A 16,743-nucleotide genomic window follows, 5' to 3' on the forward strand; every position below is an offset into this window, starting at 1 on the left:
TAGAGAATGCTGTCATACATTTTACTGAAGTCCCCAGTTAGCCAGGACTGATGATAAATGATGGAAAGTGGCTTGGTGAGCATTTCCACCAGCTCCCTCAGTACCTTGGGTAGATTCCCATCTGGCCCCATAAACTTGTGCATGATCAAGTGTCGCGGCAAGTCACTGGCCATTTTCCCCTGGATTATGGGAGCTTCATTCCACTCCCTGTCCCTGTCTTCCAGCTCAGGGGGCTGGGTACCTGGGGAACAAGTGGTCTAGCTATTAAAGGCTGACACAAAGAAGGCATTAAGTACCTCAGCCTCTTCCTCCATCCTTTGTCACTATGTTTCCCCCCACATCCTGAAAAGGATCTTCTCCTTGGCCCTCCTGTCATTACTAATGTATTTATAGACATTTTTTACTGCCTTTAACTGCAGTAGCCAGACTAAGTTATAGTTGGGCTTTGACCCTTGTAATTTTCTCCCTGAGTTACCTCACAAAATCCTTGTAGTCCTCCTGAGTTGCCAGCCCCTTCTCCCAAAGGTGATAGGCCAAAGCTCCCTGTCCAGCCAGGCTGGTCTTCCACACCAGCTCATCTTTGAGTCCATGGAAACCACCTCCTCCTCTGCCACTAGCATTTTCTTCTTGAAGAATGTCCATCTTTCCTGGACTCCTTTGCCTTTTGGGGCTGCCTCCCAAGAGATTCACGCAGCCAGACTCTCCTAGACAGGCCAAAGTCTGTCCTGCAGAAGTCCAGGATAGCAGTTCTATTGACTCCCCTCCCTACTTCTCTGAGAACTGAAAACTCTAGTGTTCTGTGATTACTGTGCCCAAGATGCCACCAATCATGACATCACCCACCAGTCCTTCTCTGTCTGCACACAACAGCCACAGCAGGGCACCTTCCCCACTGTAAATTATTCACTTTCACACAGATGTGCAACAATGTGCTAAAATATCCCACACAATTAATTGATTATTCAGATAAACCTAGAAGGTAATACAGATGTAGCTGAAGTCAGTGTCACTATGAAAAATGTACTGGTAAATCGCATAGGGATCTGAGGACCTGGTAGAGGAATGAGGATGATAAATATCTCTGAGGTACCTACAATCACTGGCAAACACATTTCACATAAGTTGAAGTGAAATTTGGCTGCAGACCTCGCTTAACACTGGGACATCAGCTGTTTCAATAGTCTGGCCTGCAGAACTTCCTTTCCCCAAGGCATCTGATCAGTAACTTAAGGCTAACTTGTTTAGCAGGTTCCCTTTGTCAGTTTGGCTTTTGCAAGAACCCCGTATACCATTTTACTACTTAGGTGGGACTAAAGGACAATGTCTTTCCTGACAAGAAAAATAGACTGAAGGCAGTGAATACTGTTGCACACTCTCTGCTCTGCCTTTATCCAAAAATTCTGTACCTACACATACAGAGAGATTATATAGATTAATTATATATTAATATAATAATTAATAGATATGAGATTATGTATCAGATTAATTGTCCCTCACAAGTAGTATCTGGATAGGTCTGGTATGTTACAGGAGTATGTCAGCAGTGATATTCTGACAGTAATTGTCAGGTGATTGCTTTCATTAGTCTCCTTGTAATGGGAAGCTCACTGATAGAGAACTCAAATCTTTTAGGATCCCCTCGAAGAAAATCTGTAGTAATGTTTTTAAAGGACTGCATTATACTTTTCCTTCTACCCTTCTTACTCAAAACATTTGAAACAGTTACTCTGGTTTCAATTTTATCAGCTGGAAAATTGGATATAACATACATACTTTTAAAGTCTTTCTAGTAGAAAAACAAAGCCAACTTTCATTCCAGTGACCACCCCAGCATCTCCTGAAGGAAGACATCCTGCCCAAAAATTCACTGGGAGTGGTAGGAAATTAAATTTTTCGGACTTCTCCAGTGATAAGAAAACACAACCTTTCACAAGATTGTTCCAGCAGACCAATAGAGGACTCATGTTCCTGAGTCTCTTCCTCCTCTCCCAGATCAATAGTACAACTCCTGAGTTGCATTGTGACAGAGCAATTCACTCAGGGACCTTACGCGAACAAGGGTATTTGTAGGTAAAACAGGGAATGGATTCCAGGTGGGCACGGGAAGCTTCAGAGAACCTAAAACTGCTTCCAAGTTGTTGATACAGAAGTCTTAGTCAAAGAAAATTAGATGACAAAGCCAGGTTTCCATCAGTTCTGAAAGAAAAACCTCTGCAACGAGTGATCGAACTTTTCATTACTAACTATTCCGAAGCTTTGGAACGTCTTAGCACTGAAAACTGTCTGATGTTACCGGATGCCACCTATTAATTTTCTCTTTTTTGTTTCTTTTCTTCTTTGACTCTGTTTCCTGAGTTCTTTTACTCAGAGTTCGAATTAAAATATAGGAGACCAGGAGTTTATCTTCGGACTTAGATGTTTATTATATCTTATCTATATTACAGCTGCACAGAGTGTGCCTCTAAGTTAACAAGGTGAAAATGGCCCTGAGTTCTAACTTCCAAGGTCTTTTAAGGTCCAAATTACCCAGTTATGGAAAGCCAAGTAATTTGTTTTTATTTATAATCCAATAACTAACTATTCATGATCCGCGCTGCGGGTTTTTTGACCCAATACCAGAACACCCAGATTTGTGAAGAGGGAGAAAAGAAGAAGAGTTAATCCACACCCAAAATCCTCCATATTGTTACATATATCCCATAAACCTAAATTTTTTACATCTCTACATATTCCACCCAGTGATATAACTTTTAATTACACAGCAACAACCTCACAATTTAAGAAGCCTTTCCCAAGGCTTCAGGTCAAATGCAGTGTGCTTCTGAGGATCACTGTCTGTCAGCACTGAAAGGCTGAAATTCTCAGAACTCAGGGTTCCAACAGCCACCCACAGACTTCTTTACATCTCGAACTACATAAAATAAAGAATCTGTTCTCGTAACGTGTAGATGGGGGAAAAAAAGTCACGTCCCATGACTTACTCTTTTCCCCAAGGAAGCAGATCAGCTATAAACTGTGTATCACTGCATAATTCACATCAGAATGACAAAAATCAGAGAGTATCCCAACAACCAGAAGGGTCACACAGCTCACTAAAATTTGCAGATGCTTCTGATACTAGGTAATTGTCTTAAGAGGTACCGAGAAATTTCTCAGAAGTCCCTTCTAAAGTGAAGACACTTCCAAAGCCAAAATTCTCACCGCAAACTGCTCCTGTTGGCCAAACTTCTAGCTAAATGATGAACCCTTGGGAGAACAGAAAAACTGCAAAAGGAGTCCAAAATAATAGTTCTTCCTGAAGAGAAGAAACTATTGGTCACATAAAGCAACTGATGTAGGGGAGAAAGTATAGTATCAAGGGCTTTGCATGCAATTCAGTCTCTCAAAGAAAGAATTCCATCCTGTTTGTCAGTCACAACAGCATGGCCACAAACCCCAAAACCCCCTGGATCTAGAGTGCTGATATAAACCAGGAGATACTTGTTCCACCTCACCACACTGCAGGTACTGAGTAAGAGGGAGCCAATTCATAGCCCTTATGCTCACTGGGACTCACCTGCCTTTGTGTACTCTTCAGCGGGCACTGCGTGGACTTCCTTCACTGTTGCTCCCTGCTGCCCTTGTACAGTAGAGGCCAGAGCAGCAGACAAAAGACAACGAGGAGCTTTAATGGAAGAGGGTAAAATTTCCAAGTATGGGGCCGAGCTGGATATTCTGTATGGATTTCAGAGCAATTGTCAAGTTTAGCTAGAAAAAGCAGCAAATGAGTATTTTGGAAGAAAGCAAATGCCAAACGGTTATGGACCAATCAAGGAATGGGAGAGTATGATAAAGTTTAATAATTACTTAATCCAGAAGAAATAAACACCTAGAGGATTTAATTTTAGAAGCATAATATATCAAGTCATTTAAGCTGCAGTTTTAGTCAAAAAGGTAATTTTTAAAACCAAAATGCAAGTATGGTATTTGCACACTAATTTCTTACAACAATGGAAGTAAGATTCAGCTGTAAGAGAGGATGCAGCTGTCAGTCTACTCTGTGTAAGTAAGGGGGGAAATAGAGACACAGGATATAAGGAACACATTCAACAGTCTGACAGGATTTGGGTTTTATACATCAGGATTCCTAGACAAAAGATTACGTGAAGGCAGCTACTGAAAGCAATGGATCATAATAGATTTGTAAATAAGTGGCTCCATTAAGTACTTTGGCAGGAAAAAATATAAGCTGTTCTTTAATTAGTTTTAGATAATTCAATTTAAGAACTTGTCTAATACGATCAGTTCTTAAGATACAAAGGAGTCTGCAACACAAAATACCACTACCACACACATCTAACAATATGGAAGGAAATTTTATTTTATAAGCTCTTGTGAACAAAACTGAGTTAGATGCACATGCCAAATAGGAATTAATATTTACTTACATACGGAATTTAGACTGTGTGCAAGCAGATCTCTCTACAAGGTCTTTTTTACACCTCAAAACGCAACTCCCCCATATTACAGGCATTTAATAGATGACCTGCAGGTTAATTACAGCACAAAGTTCCACAAACATGAAAGCTCATCTCCTGACCCAAAATAAATTAGAAAACTGTTTGCACATGGAATAAGGAGTTGCATCAGTAAACTGCCAAGAATACCAAGGCAACTATGCCACTCTCATGAAAAAGTATTACCATTATACACAGTAGTTATAACACACTAACAAAAAGTTTACACTTCCTTGTTATTTACACTGGAGTGCAAACAGAGCATATACCTCAGCCCTGACAGCAATAAATTTTTGTTTTCCCCATACAAACACTGCTTTCTTGAACTTCCCAGGTTCCAAAGACACTGCTCCATAGCAATGGAAGCCTTCTTTCAGTTCTGTGCTTCTTGTAAAAGCATCACATTCACAAGTTTAGCTACTGAGAAACCAAAGAGAAGGAAGAGGTAATTTTACAAACCCTGCAACACCCAAACTTCAACAGCATAGGAAATATATGTTCTAGAACAACATGTTACAGCACCTTACAGCAGTTTCAAAGTGGACCCACCACTTAAACAAACTGAATTTTCCTTGGAAGTCTCCACTAAATATGAGCTCTTGCTTTCCATGCTGGTACCTGCTTAACTCCATCAGTTCTTGTAAGGCTGGGTTTTGCATTTGGCTTCAGACTGCAGCATCCAACCTGGGGAGCAGGGATAGAATTAAAACTATACCCAAAAACTGAATTAGAAGATGTTTACAAGAAAAACATTTTGGAAGAGTTGTTGCACTTCTCTCAACATAGAAAGAATGAAATAGTAGGTCTGTGCAATTGGTTTAAATACATCCATTCTTCAAAACACTAAACAGTTAACAATTAGAGACTTGGTTACAAATTCGTAAGATTATTCTGCTTTAACTAGAAAAATTCCATATTTTTTTTGTACCTACTCCTGAGCATGCTGGCCTTAAGCAGTCTCTCTTCCAGGACTTTATAATCCAGCTGTCAGATCCTGGAACAAAAGCTATTCCATATACAAGATGTTCCAGGAGCTATTTCTGATCTTTTTATCTGGAATTAGGTATGTCAGCTATGAAGTGCAATAGTCCACAGCATCCAAAATACCAGCATGGTTATTTTTAAGATGTTTTAATTTTTCCCTTCAGGAAAAAAAAAAAGTCAAAGAAATTTATTAAGACTGCACCAGAACTGTTGACACGCTGCAGTCTGTAAAATATATGCTTGGAAAATCATGGTGGCAACTGAAATAAATAAAATAAAATCATTATAGCTAGCAAGAGGAACACACACACATTAGTTTTTCTCAAGTTTTCAGCTACACAGCTAGACACATGTAAGAGCAGCCTCCAAACAGTAGTTCTGCATTACTATTTCCCTCCATTAGGATAACAAACGCCACAGCCCAAATCTTTTATGTCACTCTCACAATAAAAAGACAGAATTACTAAGCAGAGAGACAGTTTAAATTAGTGCCACATATTTCTATCCATCTCATCTGAGCAGTTCTGAGGTTTGTGGAAATGCCTAACAACAAACCAACAGCACTGCTGGACTGTATAAGCTGAGGTAGCTGGCACAGGCTGATCTACAGAAATCAGTGCTCAGAATCACCTTAAGTCTAAAGGCTCTGCCAACCACTTCTTTGTTTCTAGGAAAAACTGTATTCTTCATGGGCTTTACAAGAGAATCACAACTCGTTTTGGATAAACATTCAAACCATGTGAAAACTACACTCAAAAAAAAATATTACAGACTATGCATTTATTTTCATTTCTGAAAAGTTAGTGTATATTAGTCAGACCTTTCTGTACCTACCTAACATCCTTATTTGAAAAATTAGTCAGTAACTACGTAAATACACATTAAACTACTTAAATTCTATGCATGGATACCTGCCAGGTACCATCAAGCTAATGTCCATAGTTCAATCAAGTATGAGCTGAATTTTTAAAATCAGTCTTCTAAGCTTCTTCTCTTTACACGTCTAGAAGTGCACTGACCAGTCTAAATCCACCCAAAACAATTTGAGATTTTCTGCTTTGATTATACTTTAAAGAAAGTAACTACCTAGGCTGATGGCTTAGAAAATTTTAGAGAAGTTCTAGGCTTGTGAAAATCCTGCAACTATCCATGAAAACAGCAGTCAATTCAAGAATACAAATGCACATTTTTATATAAAAACATACCACTGGCACCTCAGGACTAGAAAATGGAGAGCTATCAAAAGAATGATTTTCTTTGTCCAGGGAATCATCTTCATCATAGTTTTTATGTGCAAACTTCTGCTTTAGAGCATGAGTTAGTAGAGCAACTGGATCCCAAGCCGAACTTTGCCTCTTTTCGGGTCTAGAAAGAGGAGTACCTCCAGGAGACCTACGAACAAAGAAAAATAAATTACTGTCTCCTGACTCTAATCCTGTGCTGACTGATCTAGAGACACGACTTCTGTAAACACCCTATCCAATAAATCCCTAAACACCGCTGTAACTTTAAAGCAATTCATCAAATACAACTGATACAATTACACCCAATTTGTCAGCCACATTCTTAGCCTGAAAACACAACTCAACGCTGTTACATGAAGAAAAATTGCAGTAAATCAACACAAAGTGTTAAAGTATTGCAAATCAATAATGAGGAAAAAAAAAAAAAAGGCAAAATTGCAGTTTTTATACCAAGTCATTTATAAGTTATATAAAAGCATGTTAATGGGAATGTCCCACCAAAGTATTTCATAATCACTGTGAACACAATTTAATTTAAATTTTATTCATTTTAAGTTCATTTAAATTCAAAACTGAAAACAGCACCTACACCCCAAAACTTACTATAAATGTGGAAGCTAGTGACTAGTCCAAGACAATAGATCATAAGAAGACTTTCTAACCATTGAGATACCTAGCAGGAGCAGGGTGGAAAAATCTAGAGGTGTTCAGACTTCTGCTGGTAAAGTGCTGTCTCCAGGCTGGTGATTTGTACCTAATAACGCACACTGACATCACCAAGTTCTAAGCCTGGCAGTTACAGTAAATGTTGCTTAACACAAAACCTGAGAGGATTGAGTTCACACTTCCTATAAAAACAAGCCCTCAAGAGCACTTGAACAATGTGTAAGATGGTGCTTGGGTGGTAGAAACTGGGATCTTTAGGCTTCTAATTTCTGAAAACAGAGGACTTCCGTTTGCAGTGCACGCATTAAACTACTGTCAGAAAGATTGGAACAACTTTGATCATCATTACTCCCCCCAAAAATATGAATTCATTATTCAGTTAAGTTCTACTTCAACATACAGGTAAATGCCTAAACCCAGAAAGCATTTTGGATGTACAACCTACCACTTCCTGCTAATTATGCCCCTGCTCAAGACATTAAAACTGTCAACCTGAACCTGAACATCTCATTTTCTTCACTCACCATACATGGAATTATATAGAAAAAAACATATATAAAAGAAACACACAGGTTTACCTAAGTGCACTTTATATTTGCTTTATTTACTGTGAGAATGTCATCAAAAGCATAGAGACATGCTTTAGATTTGCATGTAAATTATTTGCCCACGTTTTGTGGTAGTTATTTTCAGGGATAAAGCTCACAGTTAAGAAAATGCTGAAATTAGAATGCAGTAAGTTTTGCCAAGTGACATTCTTCCCATTAAGAGCTTCAAATATTCATTATAGTCACAGTTTCTCTTACTTTTTCTACCCAAGAAGTTCAGAAAAGAACTCTAAAGGTGTAATCTCTATTACACCTAGCACTGCAGAGACCAGAAGAGGCGTTCCAGTCTTTAGTAAAACATTTTTGTTACAAGTCAACTGCACTTACCATCAAAACAGCTGACCACTAAAAATATCTATAATCCAACTACAGTATTGAAATACAAATTTATGAGACATTTCCAATAAATGATACGGCATGTGTTTTCATTAACACTTCAAAGCTTGAACCAGGATATTTTGGGTACACTAACAGTAGTTTTCCAAAATTTCCCTGAGGCTTTGGCCTTTCACAGTAAACCCAGAACGGTTATTTTTTCAGATCAATTTCCTGGGACTGCGCATGCAACCTTGTAAACAACCTCTCACCTCCCCACACCAGCTTGAGATTTGCATACTGAAACAGCAGAGTAGCTTTAAATGCTGTGATAGTCAGCATGTTTTAAATGCATCTAAAAGCCATGTCACAAGTATCTTATACTCCACACTTTGAACTCAGAAGCTGCCAACTTCAGTTTGCCAGCAGTAGCTGCTCTTGAAATGATTGGTATTCTCTGGTGCTACTGAAGTGCTGTTGATGCTTAGGTAGCCTTGGCTTGCTGAGATGCACATCCAATCCAACCTACCTCTCAACAGCTCGCAACTGAACTTTGTTTAGGTCTTTCAAAACGTCCATCATACTGGGAATGTTCTTTGTCCTCTGGAGATCAGTACTGTCAGCTGCAGTTGAATCACTGTTTCTTGCAGCTCGGCGTTGTTTTGTAAGTCCCAGTGCAGAATTACTAGCATCAACACCAGATGGTGCAGCAGAAGGAAGTGGAGGAGGCGAGGGAATTACAAAATTACATTTGTGAGAGACGGACAGTGGCGTAGAAGTCATGGCTGGCAGTGGGTAAAATCCATCTGGAGTGCTGAGTGTTTTACAGGCTTCTGGATACAGTTAGAGTGGAAAAACAACATATATTAACATCCAGGATGAATCAGTTTTAAGTCAAGATAAGACTGCCCTCTGAAAGCACTTTCTTACACACCTTGCACATACAACACAGAAGAACCAAACTTAAAACAAAGAACATTACTTCAAACCCACAAATTCAGAATACATGAAATAATGAATCTGAGGCGTCTTGTGCTGCTCTGATTTTCTCTACTTGTGTCTTTAATCTAGTCACTAGATAAATCAGCAAAGCAGCCTGCTGCTACATATGGTGATCCAACGGTCTAGAAGTTACAATAACCTATATGAAGCAAAATATAACCACCAAACATGTAAATAGAATACTGAGTGCAATGGAGAACAGACAGAGGAAGACCCAACAGAAAAGCTGAATCACAGAAGTGCCTCACAATGTCACAACCAAGTAACTACCTCACACCAGTCCAAGTATTTCAGCAACCACAGTGGAGTCAGTCTGCAAGTAAGACAACTAAGACTCAAAACTTTTAAGGAAAAAAAAAGGTCACAAGATAGTAGTGCATATTGGAGACCAACTACCTAGGACACATCTGTTTGTAGCATTTGTTTTTGTTAAAGCCCCAACCTGACTGACTTAGAATACGTTCTCTACCCATTATTTTGGTAACTTGTTACAAGCAGAGCAAAACTGCAAAGGGACAATTAATAGCCTGTAACATTTTTAAAGTTATTGGTAGCCTACAGATAGTGATGTTACTAAGTTCCTTCACTAACATGGAAAAGAGTATAAAGCTTAGGATCAATTGCATTTGAACTTGGCAAGCAGACAACAAAATAGAAAGGAGAAAGTGTACCAAATAGCGAAAAGAAAAACAAAATATTATACTCAGTAAATTTAGTTGGTGTATCTTCAGGTAGAAAAATTACAGGTGTTCTCTACCGATATCATGCATGGCAAGCTCTAAAGCAAAAAAAGTAACACTGGTTTGCTTCAAACCAGAAGGGCTTACGTGAGGAAGTGCTTCCCAAGGTCTGTGCTGAAACAATTGCAGCAATCTGAGCACGAAGAAAGGTCAGCTCATCTTCAAGCGCAGAAATTTTCTGGAGCGCTGCTTGATCAACACCGTCTTTTTGTGCGCTGTTTTTCGGAATGCCCTGCATTGATGGATATAGGTCAAGAGGAGCTGTACTTCTCTCTTTTCTCCTCAATTCAGTCCTACAAAGGAAAAAAAGACACAGTTTCAAAAGGCTCAGCCAACAATGGAAACCTCAAAACTACTCGGGCTCTTCAAGCAAGTTATCATTATTCAGCAAGACCTAACTTTTCAAACTATTTAAGCAAACTACACTTCTAACTACTCATAACTCTTAAAAAATGTTTCAAGTCTCTCTTTGCTCAAGTACAATGCAGATCCTTACAAAGTCATCATAAGAATTAGTCAGATAATTATCTCAGGGATAATTACACACCATAAAGTCATACAGTAAGATTGAGTTGTGATTATTCAGTAACTATTAGACTAACACTGTAAAGTGGCTCTCCCTTCTCCCCACATGACTATGAAAGGCAGGAGAGTCAAAGCACAATGATCTCTTAATTAGGCTTCAGAAATTTTAGTCATTTATCAAACTCTAAGATGAACACTGCAAGCAGCAAAGCAGTTACAACCTTTGAGAAAATGTACTCAACAATACGGTGTAATACAGACTTACAGAACAAGAATCTCATCTTTTGTAAGCTACTATAGCCAAAGACAGCATTAGAAAATTGTGCTATGTATCTCAGGTTTTAATTAAAAAAAATAATTCAAGTCTGTGCCTGCAGAAATAAACCTAAAATATAAGTATAAAATCAAACTACCAGGATTTCATCATGAAACATGGAAAAAAAATTAAGTTTACCTGATTCACTTAAGATGCACTAAGCTTTGATTGAAAAAAAGCTCAGACCTTTTCCCTTATTTTAAACATCCTTTTACTTTAAATCAGACCTGCAGCACTGCTTTCTGATTTGCCAAAAAACACTTGCTATAAACACTGCTTGAGAAGGAAAATATATCAACTAGAATAGCTGTTCTTGAAAAACATCCCACAGAGCCAGAAGAGGAGGAGGAGCAAAGAATGGAAACAACAAAAGAATGAACTGTCATAGTTCTGTGAATCTGACCAGCTAAAGAGCAGCATGAGCAGGACAAAACAGGCCAGGATTTTTTTGTTCTTTCAACAACGTTCTGTTCTTCTGGTATGTTACAGCTGTTACAAACAAACTTTAATAATTCAACAATAACGCTTCAGGAAACATAAGATGAAGCACACTGTATCCAACTTCTCCAATGAAGTGTGTGTCATTTGAATTAATCAATTTCTTGTATTTTCATTACTGGCAAGCAGCACAAAGATCACAGAAAAACAAATGCCAATATGAGGCAGAATTACGTTGTCCTATACAGATGCAGTACAAGACGAGTGTCCACATTTTAATCTGGCTTCTGGCTTTAACTCATCCTCTGATTTTGAACAGATCTTTAGAGGAACGACAAGACAACTTTCTATTTCTTCTCCAGTGGGGGGGAGGGAAGACAAAAGTTTTTGTATACTATTTGTGTCCGCAAATTTCTGGACAATTTTTCATTTCACTGTACCAGAAGTATTTTGTAATTTGTAAAAATATTTTCCTTCAGCCCTCTGTAAAAGCTAGAAACATTTACATAAACCGCATTCAAAATTATTTTAAATTTTTAAAATAATTATGCTTGGTTTTCCATCAAAGCAACCATCAAGGCTTACACATAGCATTGTCAAAATCTAAGCCAAAAGGAGACATTTAAATATTTTTTCTTGTTTTCCCATTTATAAAGTTTATCAAAAAGATAGGAATAATCTTACAGTATACTGCAACAACCAGCTCCCTCCCTCACAAAATACTTAGTGAGTAAAAATCATTTAAAGTACCAGTAATGCACCTGACATACTACTATGAGAAGAAAAGAGAAGACTGAATTTGAAAAATCTTTCAGAAAAGAATGCTTTACATAGTAAGAATTTTCAAGTAAGGAGGAAGTGCCCGCCTCCCCCCAAAAAGCCCAAATTGTTTCTAGAAAAGGTTAGGAAAAAAGAAAAACAAGCTTAACCACAAAATCACACACCATAAAAGAGGCAAAAGTTACTTCTATTAATCCTTTTTACACTTTTACTTACTTAAGTCTAGTACATGCTTGTCCTTCATCATTTGCCACCCACAGGACATCAGCAAGTGATGGAGCCCCAGGAGCTGGAGCTGCACTTTGCTCGTCATAACACAATGGACTTGGGTCTTGAACAAACTAAAAACAAACAATGCCAAAAAAAACTATGAAGGGAAACTGGATTTGGCACATACTGAAGGTTCTGCCTCAGCAAAAGAAATTTTTAAACAGTGCTATAAGGAAGTTGAAAACAGTGAGTATAAGGGATGCAACACACAATTATACAAGCTAAAAGGAAAAGAAAAGCTATCAGCAAATTAAGAAACAAGAAAATACAAACAGGCGAAGTATACATACGACAATAAATTCCTTACTTGAAAATAAGGTCTGGGGTAGGGCTCCAAGGAAAGAATTGTCCCAAGTCTACGGACAACACTTCGAGTAGATCCATATTCCTTTTTTTGGCAAACAGATGTGACCTAAAAATTGGAAAACCTTTGAATCTGAGAAGCAAAATCAAAGTCCTCAGTTCTTACAATCAAAGTTATTTAATAATTTCATGTTACAGGTAATTAAATATAATGCAGTTTGGTTAATCTAACTTTTCAATGCTCTTCTCAAACTGGAAGTCCAAAGAGGTCTACATTAGTATGACAGACAGTGTCTAAAACACTGCCAAAATACAAAATATTTTAAAGGGGCACAAAGGCCAATATCTTGAGATACTGGCAGAAGTGCCCATTTAATTAACTACATGCATCTGTATTAAGTCTTGGGAAAGAACAATTAGCAAGGAAGTGAAATAAATTTAACATACCTTAGCCTGATACTTCCTTATGACAGCATATAACTGCTGGAAATGCCTTCCTGATGAGACTGCTGAAGGAAGGCATGTTCCGAGTGTACGTCTGATACTGCTGCCAAACATGCAAGTTTCAAAAAACACGGCCTGCCAAAAAAAGCAACAGCTTCCAACAACGGAACCAGAAAGTAAACAGGACAGCTCAGCCAAATCAGCACTCCTGGAGACACTCTGGTAGTTTCCCATAAATAACGCTAGGATTGTCTCGGAACCACAAGCTGCAGCAGTGCCTCACGACTGACAGCCCCCCCGAGGAGCTGCCCACGACCTCACGCTCCAGCATCAGCCCCGGCACTGCATCAGTGCGCTCTTTCAGCTTCCCACGCCGCGCCTTTCCCACGTCTCTGAACACACAGGATTAACTACTGCTTGGGAAGGGGCACGTAGCCTTTTACTTAAAACAGCAAAGCACGAGCAGCCAACGCTACTGACTTTCCTACGCTCAGTTCAGGGCAAAAAGAGGCACTCTGACCGGCCGTGTCAGGGCAGTGACCCCACGCGTCCCCACGTGTGGGCAGCGTATTTCGACAAAGCCGGCTATGGGCAAGGAGGGTGCTGAAGCCACCCCACCGCCACCGGCGCCGACCCTCCCTCCGCAGAGCCACAGCGGCTGCAGGCGAGACCCCCAGCTCTCCGGGCAGAGGCAGCCCCCCGCGCCCCCCGGGGCTCACCTGGTGGTGCGGCCAGCCGAGACAGCGCAGCAGCCGCCGGAGGAGCTCCAGCAGCAGCGCCATGGCGGGAGGAGAGGCCGCGCCCGCTCACAGCACGCGGGGCCCGCGGCAGCCGCCCGGCGGAGAAGCCGCCTGCGCCCGCAGCGCCACCCGCGGCGGGGGGCGGGGCCCCAAGGCAGCCCCGCCAATAGGAACGCGGCAGTGCCTGCGAAAGAGCCAATGAGCGGCGGGGGCGGGCCCGTCGCGGGGGGTGTCGGGAGGGAGCGGTTTGAACGCCGGCGCTGCCCGGGCCTGCCCCTCTTGGCAGGGAGCGCTGCCGGCAATGCGGGCGGTACGGCGGCCACAGCGCACCGCGGCCAGCGCGTAGGCCTGACTGACAAGGTGGTGTACTCACGAGAAAACGCAGCTTCTGCGCCTGCGAAGGCAGAACACAGTACGCGCCAACAGAAGAAATGCACCAGGGCCTGTTAACTTGCTGAATTAATGGCAAGGAGCTAAACTGAGATGGTTTAGGTCTTCGATGTAGCAAACTAGTAACTACTTCAGAGACCTAAAACAAATGCACTAAGTATCCTCAACACAACAGCTGCCCAACAACGCTTGACTACACGGACTTCACTTCAAAAGCTGGCTTTAGATTCTGCACTTGCTCTTTTATCTTGCACTTCTTCTTTCATCTTTATGAAAGATTTCTGCTGTTTTCCTTAGAAACGCTGAAAACTTCAAGGAAGTTAGCAGTGCTCACAGCACTCACACTAGGAGAAGAAATACAGATATCCTTTTCCTCCAGCTATGCAGTCAGTCAGTGTTTGGAGATCCCTTCCCTCATCTGTCAGTCAGTGTTACTACTGTCAGTACTGTAGTTACTACGGCAGTATTGCTGGTTACCCTTGTCCAGGACTTGTCAGTTGGATCGATTCTCTAAGACCAAACACAAAGAAGGAGCAGTACTGGTAACACACTGTAGTAACAGCATAGAGCTGGTTCAGGAGACGAGGAAGGCTTAAGCTTCAGGAGAGGAAGGGCAGAACATTTTAATGGACATTTTGAAAAACTGTATTACAGTTTAAGGCACTTGTCTTAAAAAAGAAAAAACCCCATACTTCTCACCTACTCCTCCAACACCTTCTCACTAAAGAAGGGGAAGTGTCAACAGAATGGGATGGGAACAACACTGCTGCAAAGCGAGGGAGAGGCAGGGTCTCTCGTAAGCAACAGCAAAACTGAGGCAATTTAGTTTCACTGCACCAGCACCAGTAACCAGCTGCACTGAATAAGAGGTGCAGCTGGGAACTCGTGCAGAAATGCTTCAAGTCACCAAGTACAGCTCTGAACACTACAGAAGGGACCTGCAGGATCTTCTGAACAAAAGCATCTTGTGATAGGCCGGCTTTAAGAAACCAGAAGTGACACAGGGCTCAAGGCTTAATGCTGCAGCCATTACCTCTGGAGCTGAGCCAAAGCTCAGGAACAGCTCTCCTTTTAAAGCACTAGCAAAACAAATGCAGGAAAGCTTTACTCTTATGTAGCTGCCCGCTGTTACAGTAATGCTAACTGTTCCTGGGAAAAAAGACTACGTGAGATTTAATTCCAAACCAAGAAACTAAATGTACACTGTACTAACAGTACAGCCACTGGATTCCAGGTTGGTTGGCGATCTTTTTTTTTTTTTTTTGCCCAGCGAAATGTATCCCTGATTTTATCTGAACTGCAGGGATAACTTCAAACTCTGTGAATCCACTTCATCTCTGTGTGGTGTCCTTAAAAAGTGCTTCGTTGCTGAAGAGCAGTGAGTCAGAATGAATAACTGAATTCAAAAGGTAGTTAAACATTTTATACCAGCATGTCTACACTTTTTTTCCCCTTTACCATCAATGATGGTCTTTCAAGACCTTTCAAAAGAGAAATGCAAAATCCACTGAAATTCCATTCACAGGTCATGCAACTACCTTAGCAGAACCAAGCAAAAACCTCGAAAAAAGTTTTTTCCTATCACAGTGAAAATTCACTATTCATGTTGAAAGACTAGTGAGTGCTGAAGCACCAGATCTGGATTTATTAAAAAAGTAATCTCCACTCCCACGTTGTTTCTTACAGATCCCTCATAGAGAGCAACTTCCATCTTTGACTACATTCTCTCTTAATTTGAATTAATTTATTTCAAGAAATGGTAATGGCGGTCATCATGGGTTCTGTAACCAAATTACATTTCTGATAAACTACAATGAAATTGGGGATTGCAAAAAATGGATTTCTATGACCTAACCTACAGACAGGTTTGTAGGACCAAATGCCATTACCAAAGCAATCTCTACCAGATCTCCTTGGACATTCAGCTGAAGTAGAATATTTAAATCTGCCTTATCTTGCAGGAATTATATTGCTTTATGACACACAACCCCTTCAACTTGACCTAAATGAAAAAAATTACCTATTCTAAGGTCATGACAGCTCAAGTATATCTTAGTCCTGTTAGTTTCAGACTGATGTTTAATTTTACTTCATTAGGACAGACTGAGACCCTGATGCCTAGTTTGCTTTGTTCCCTTTTTTGCTTATTTTAATTTAGTATACACAAAGTCTGTGTGAGTTTTGCTGAGAAGTCCAAAGAATACTCAGTTTATCATTTCAAACAGCTATTAAAAGATGCACTGTACATGTAAAACCAAATCTTGCAACAACAGTATAGTTGGCCTAAACTTTCTAAAACATAAAGCAGGAATGACCCTTTACTAACTAACTACTACTGGGAGGCAAGTATTATTCCTACTTCCCTTTGTACACAGCTGCTAGCAAACTAGTACAACCTAAAACATAGTTTCTTCAGCTACAGTTAGGATTACTGACAGTACTATGTTTTCCTGCCTTCTAGTGTTTAATTTGGATAGGGCAG

At 40.2% G+C, this 16,743-nt stretch overlaps 1 protein-coding gene across 7 annotated transcripts in view; it reads right to left on the minus strand.

Moving 5' to 3' along the window:
* MTFR2 (mitochondrial fission regulator 2) overlaps positions 1 to 14,011 on the minus strand; it is a 27,585-nt gene extending 13,574 nt beyond the window's left edge. For 3 of the 7 annotated variants that reach the window (XM_039568191.1, XM_039568188.1, XM_039568189.1), the window contains exons 1-8: positions 13,135 to 13,780; positions 12,692 to 12,796; positions 12,331 to 12,455; positions 10,143 to 10,348; positions 8,843 to 9,146; positions 6,686 to 6,872; positions 5,046 to 5,180; positions 3,557 to 3,714 (exon numbers count right to left, since the gene is read on the minus strand). In XM_039568191.1, coding sequence (XP_039424125.1) covers positions 5,082 to 5,180; positions 6,686 to 6,872; positions 8,843 to 9,146; positions 10,143 to 10,348; positions 12,331 to 12,455; positions 12,692 to 12,796; positions 13,135 to 13,365 — 1,257 coding nt within the window. In that variant the 5' untranslated portion in view covers positions 13,366 to 13,780 and the 3' untranslated portion in view covers positions 3,557 to 3,714; positions 5,046 to 5,081. Of the gene's footprint in view, positions 1 to 3,556; positions 3,715 to 4,334; positions 5,181 to 6,685; positions 6,873 to 8,842; positions 9,147 to 10,142; positions 10,349 to 12,330; positions 12,456 to 12,691; positions 12,797 to 13,134; positions 13,781 to 13,850 lie in introns of those variants that run through there. The other 4 variants (XM_010399394.4, XM_010399386.4, XM_039568190.1 and 1 more) reach the window with 4 other exon arrangements.
* Positions 14,012 to 16,743: the final 2,732 nt, after the last annotated feature.

This window comes from Corvus cornix, chromosome 3 (assembly GCF_000738735.6).
Source record: "Corvus cornix cornix isolate S_Up_H32 chromosome 3, ASM73873v5, whole genome shotgun sequence".
In the NCBI taxonomy this organism is placed as follows: Eukaryota; Metazoa; Chordata; class Aves; order Passeriformes; family Corvidae; genus Corvus; species Corvus cornix.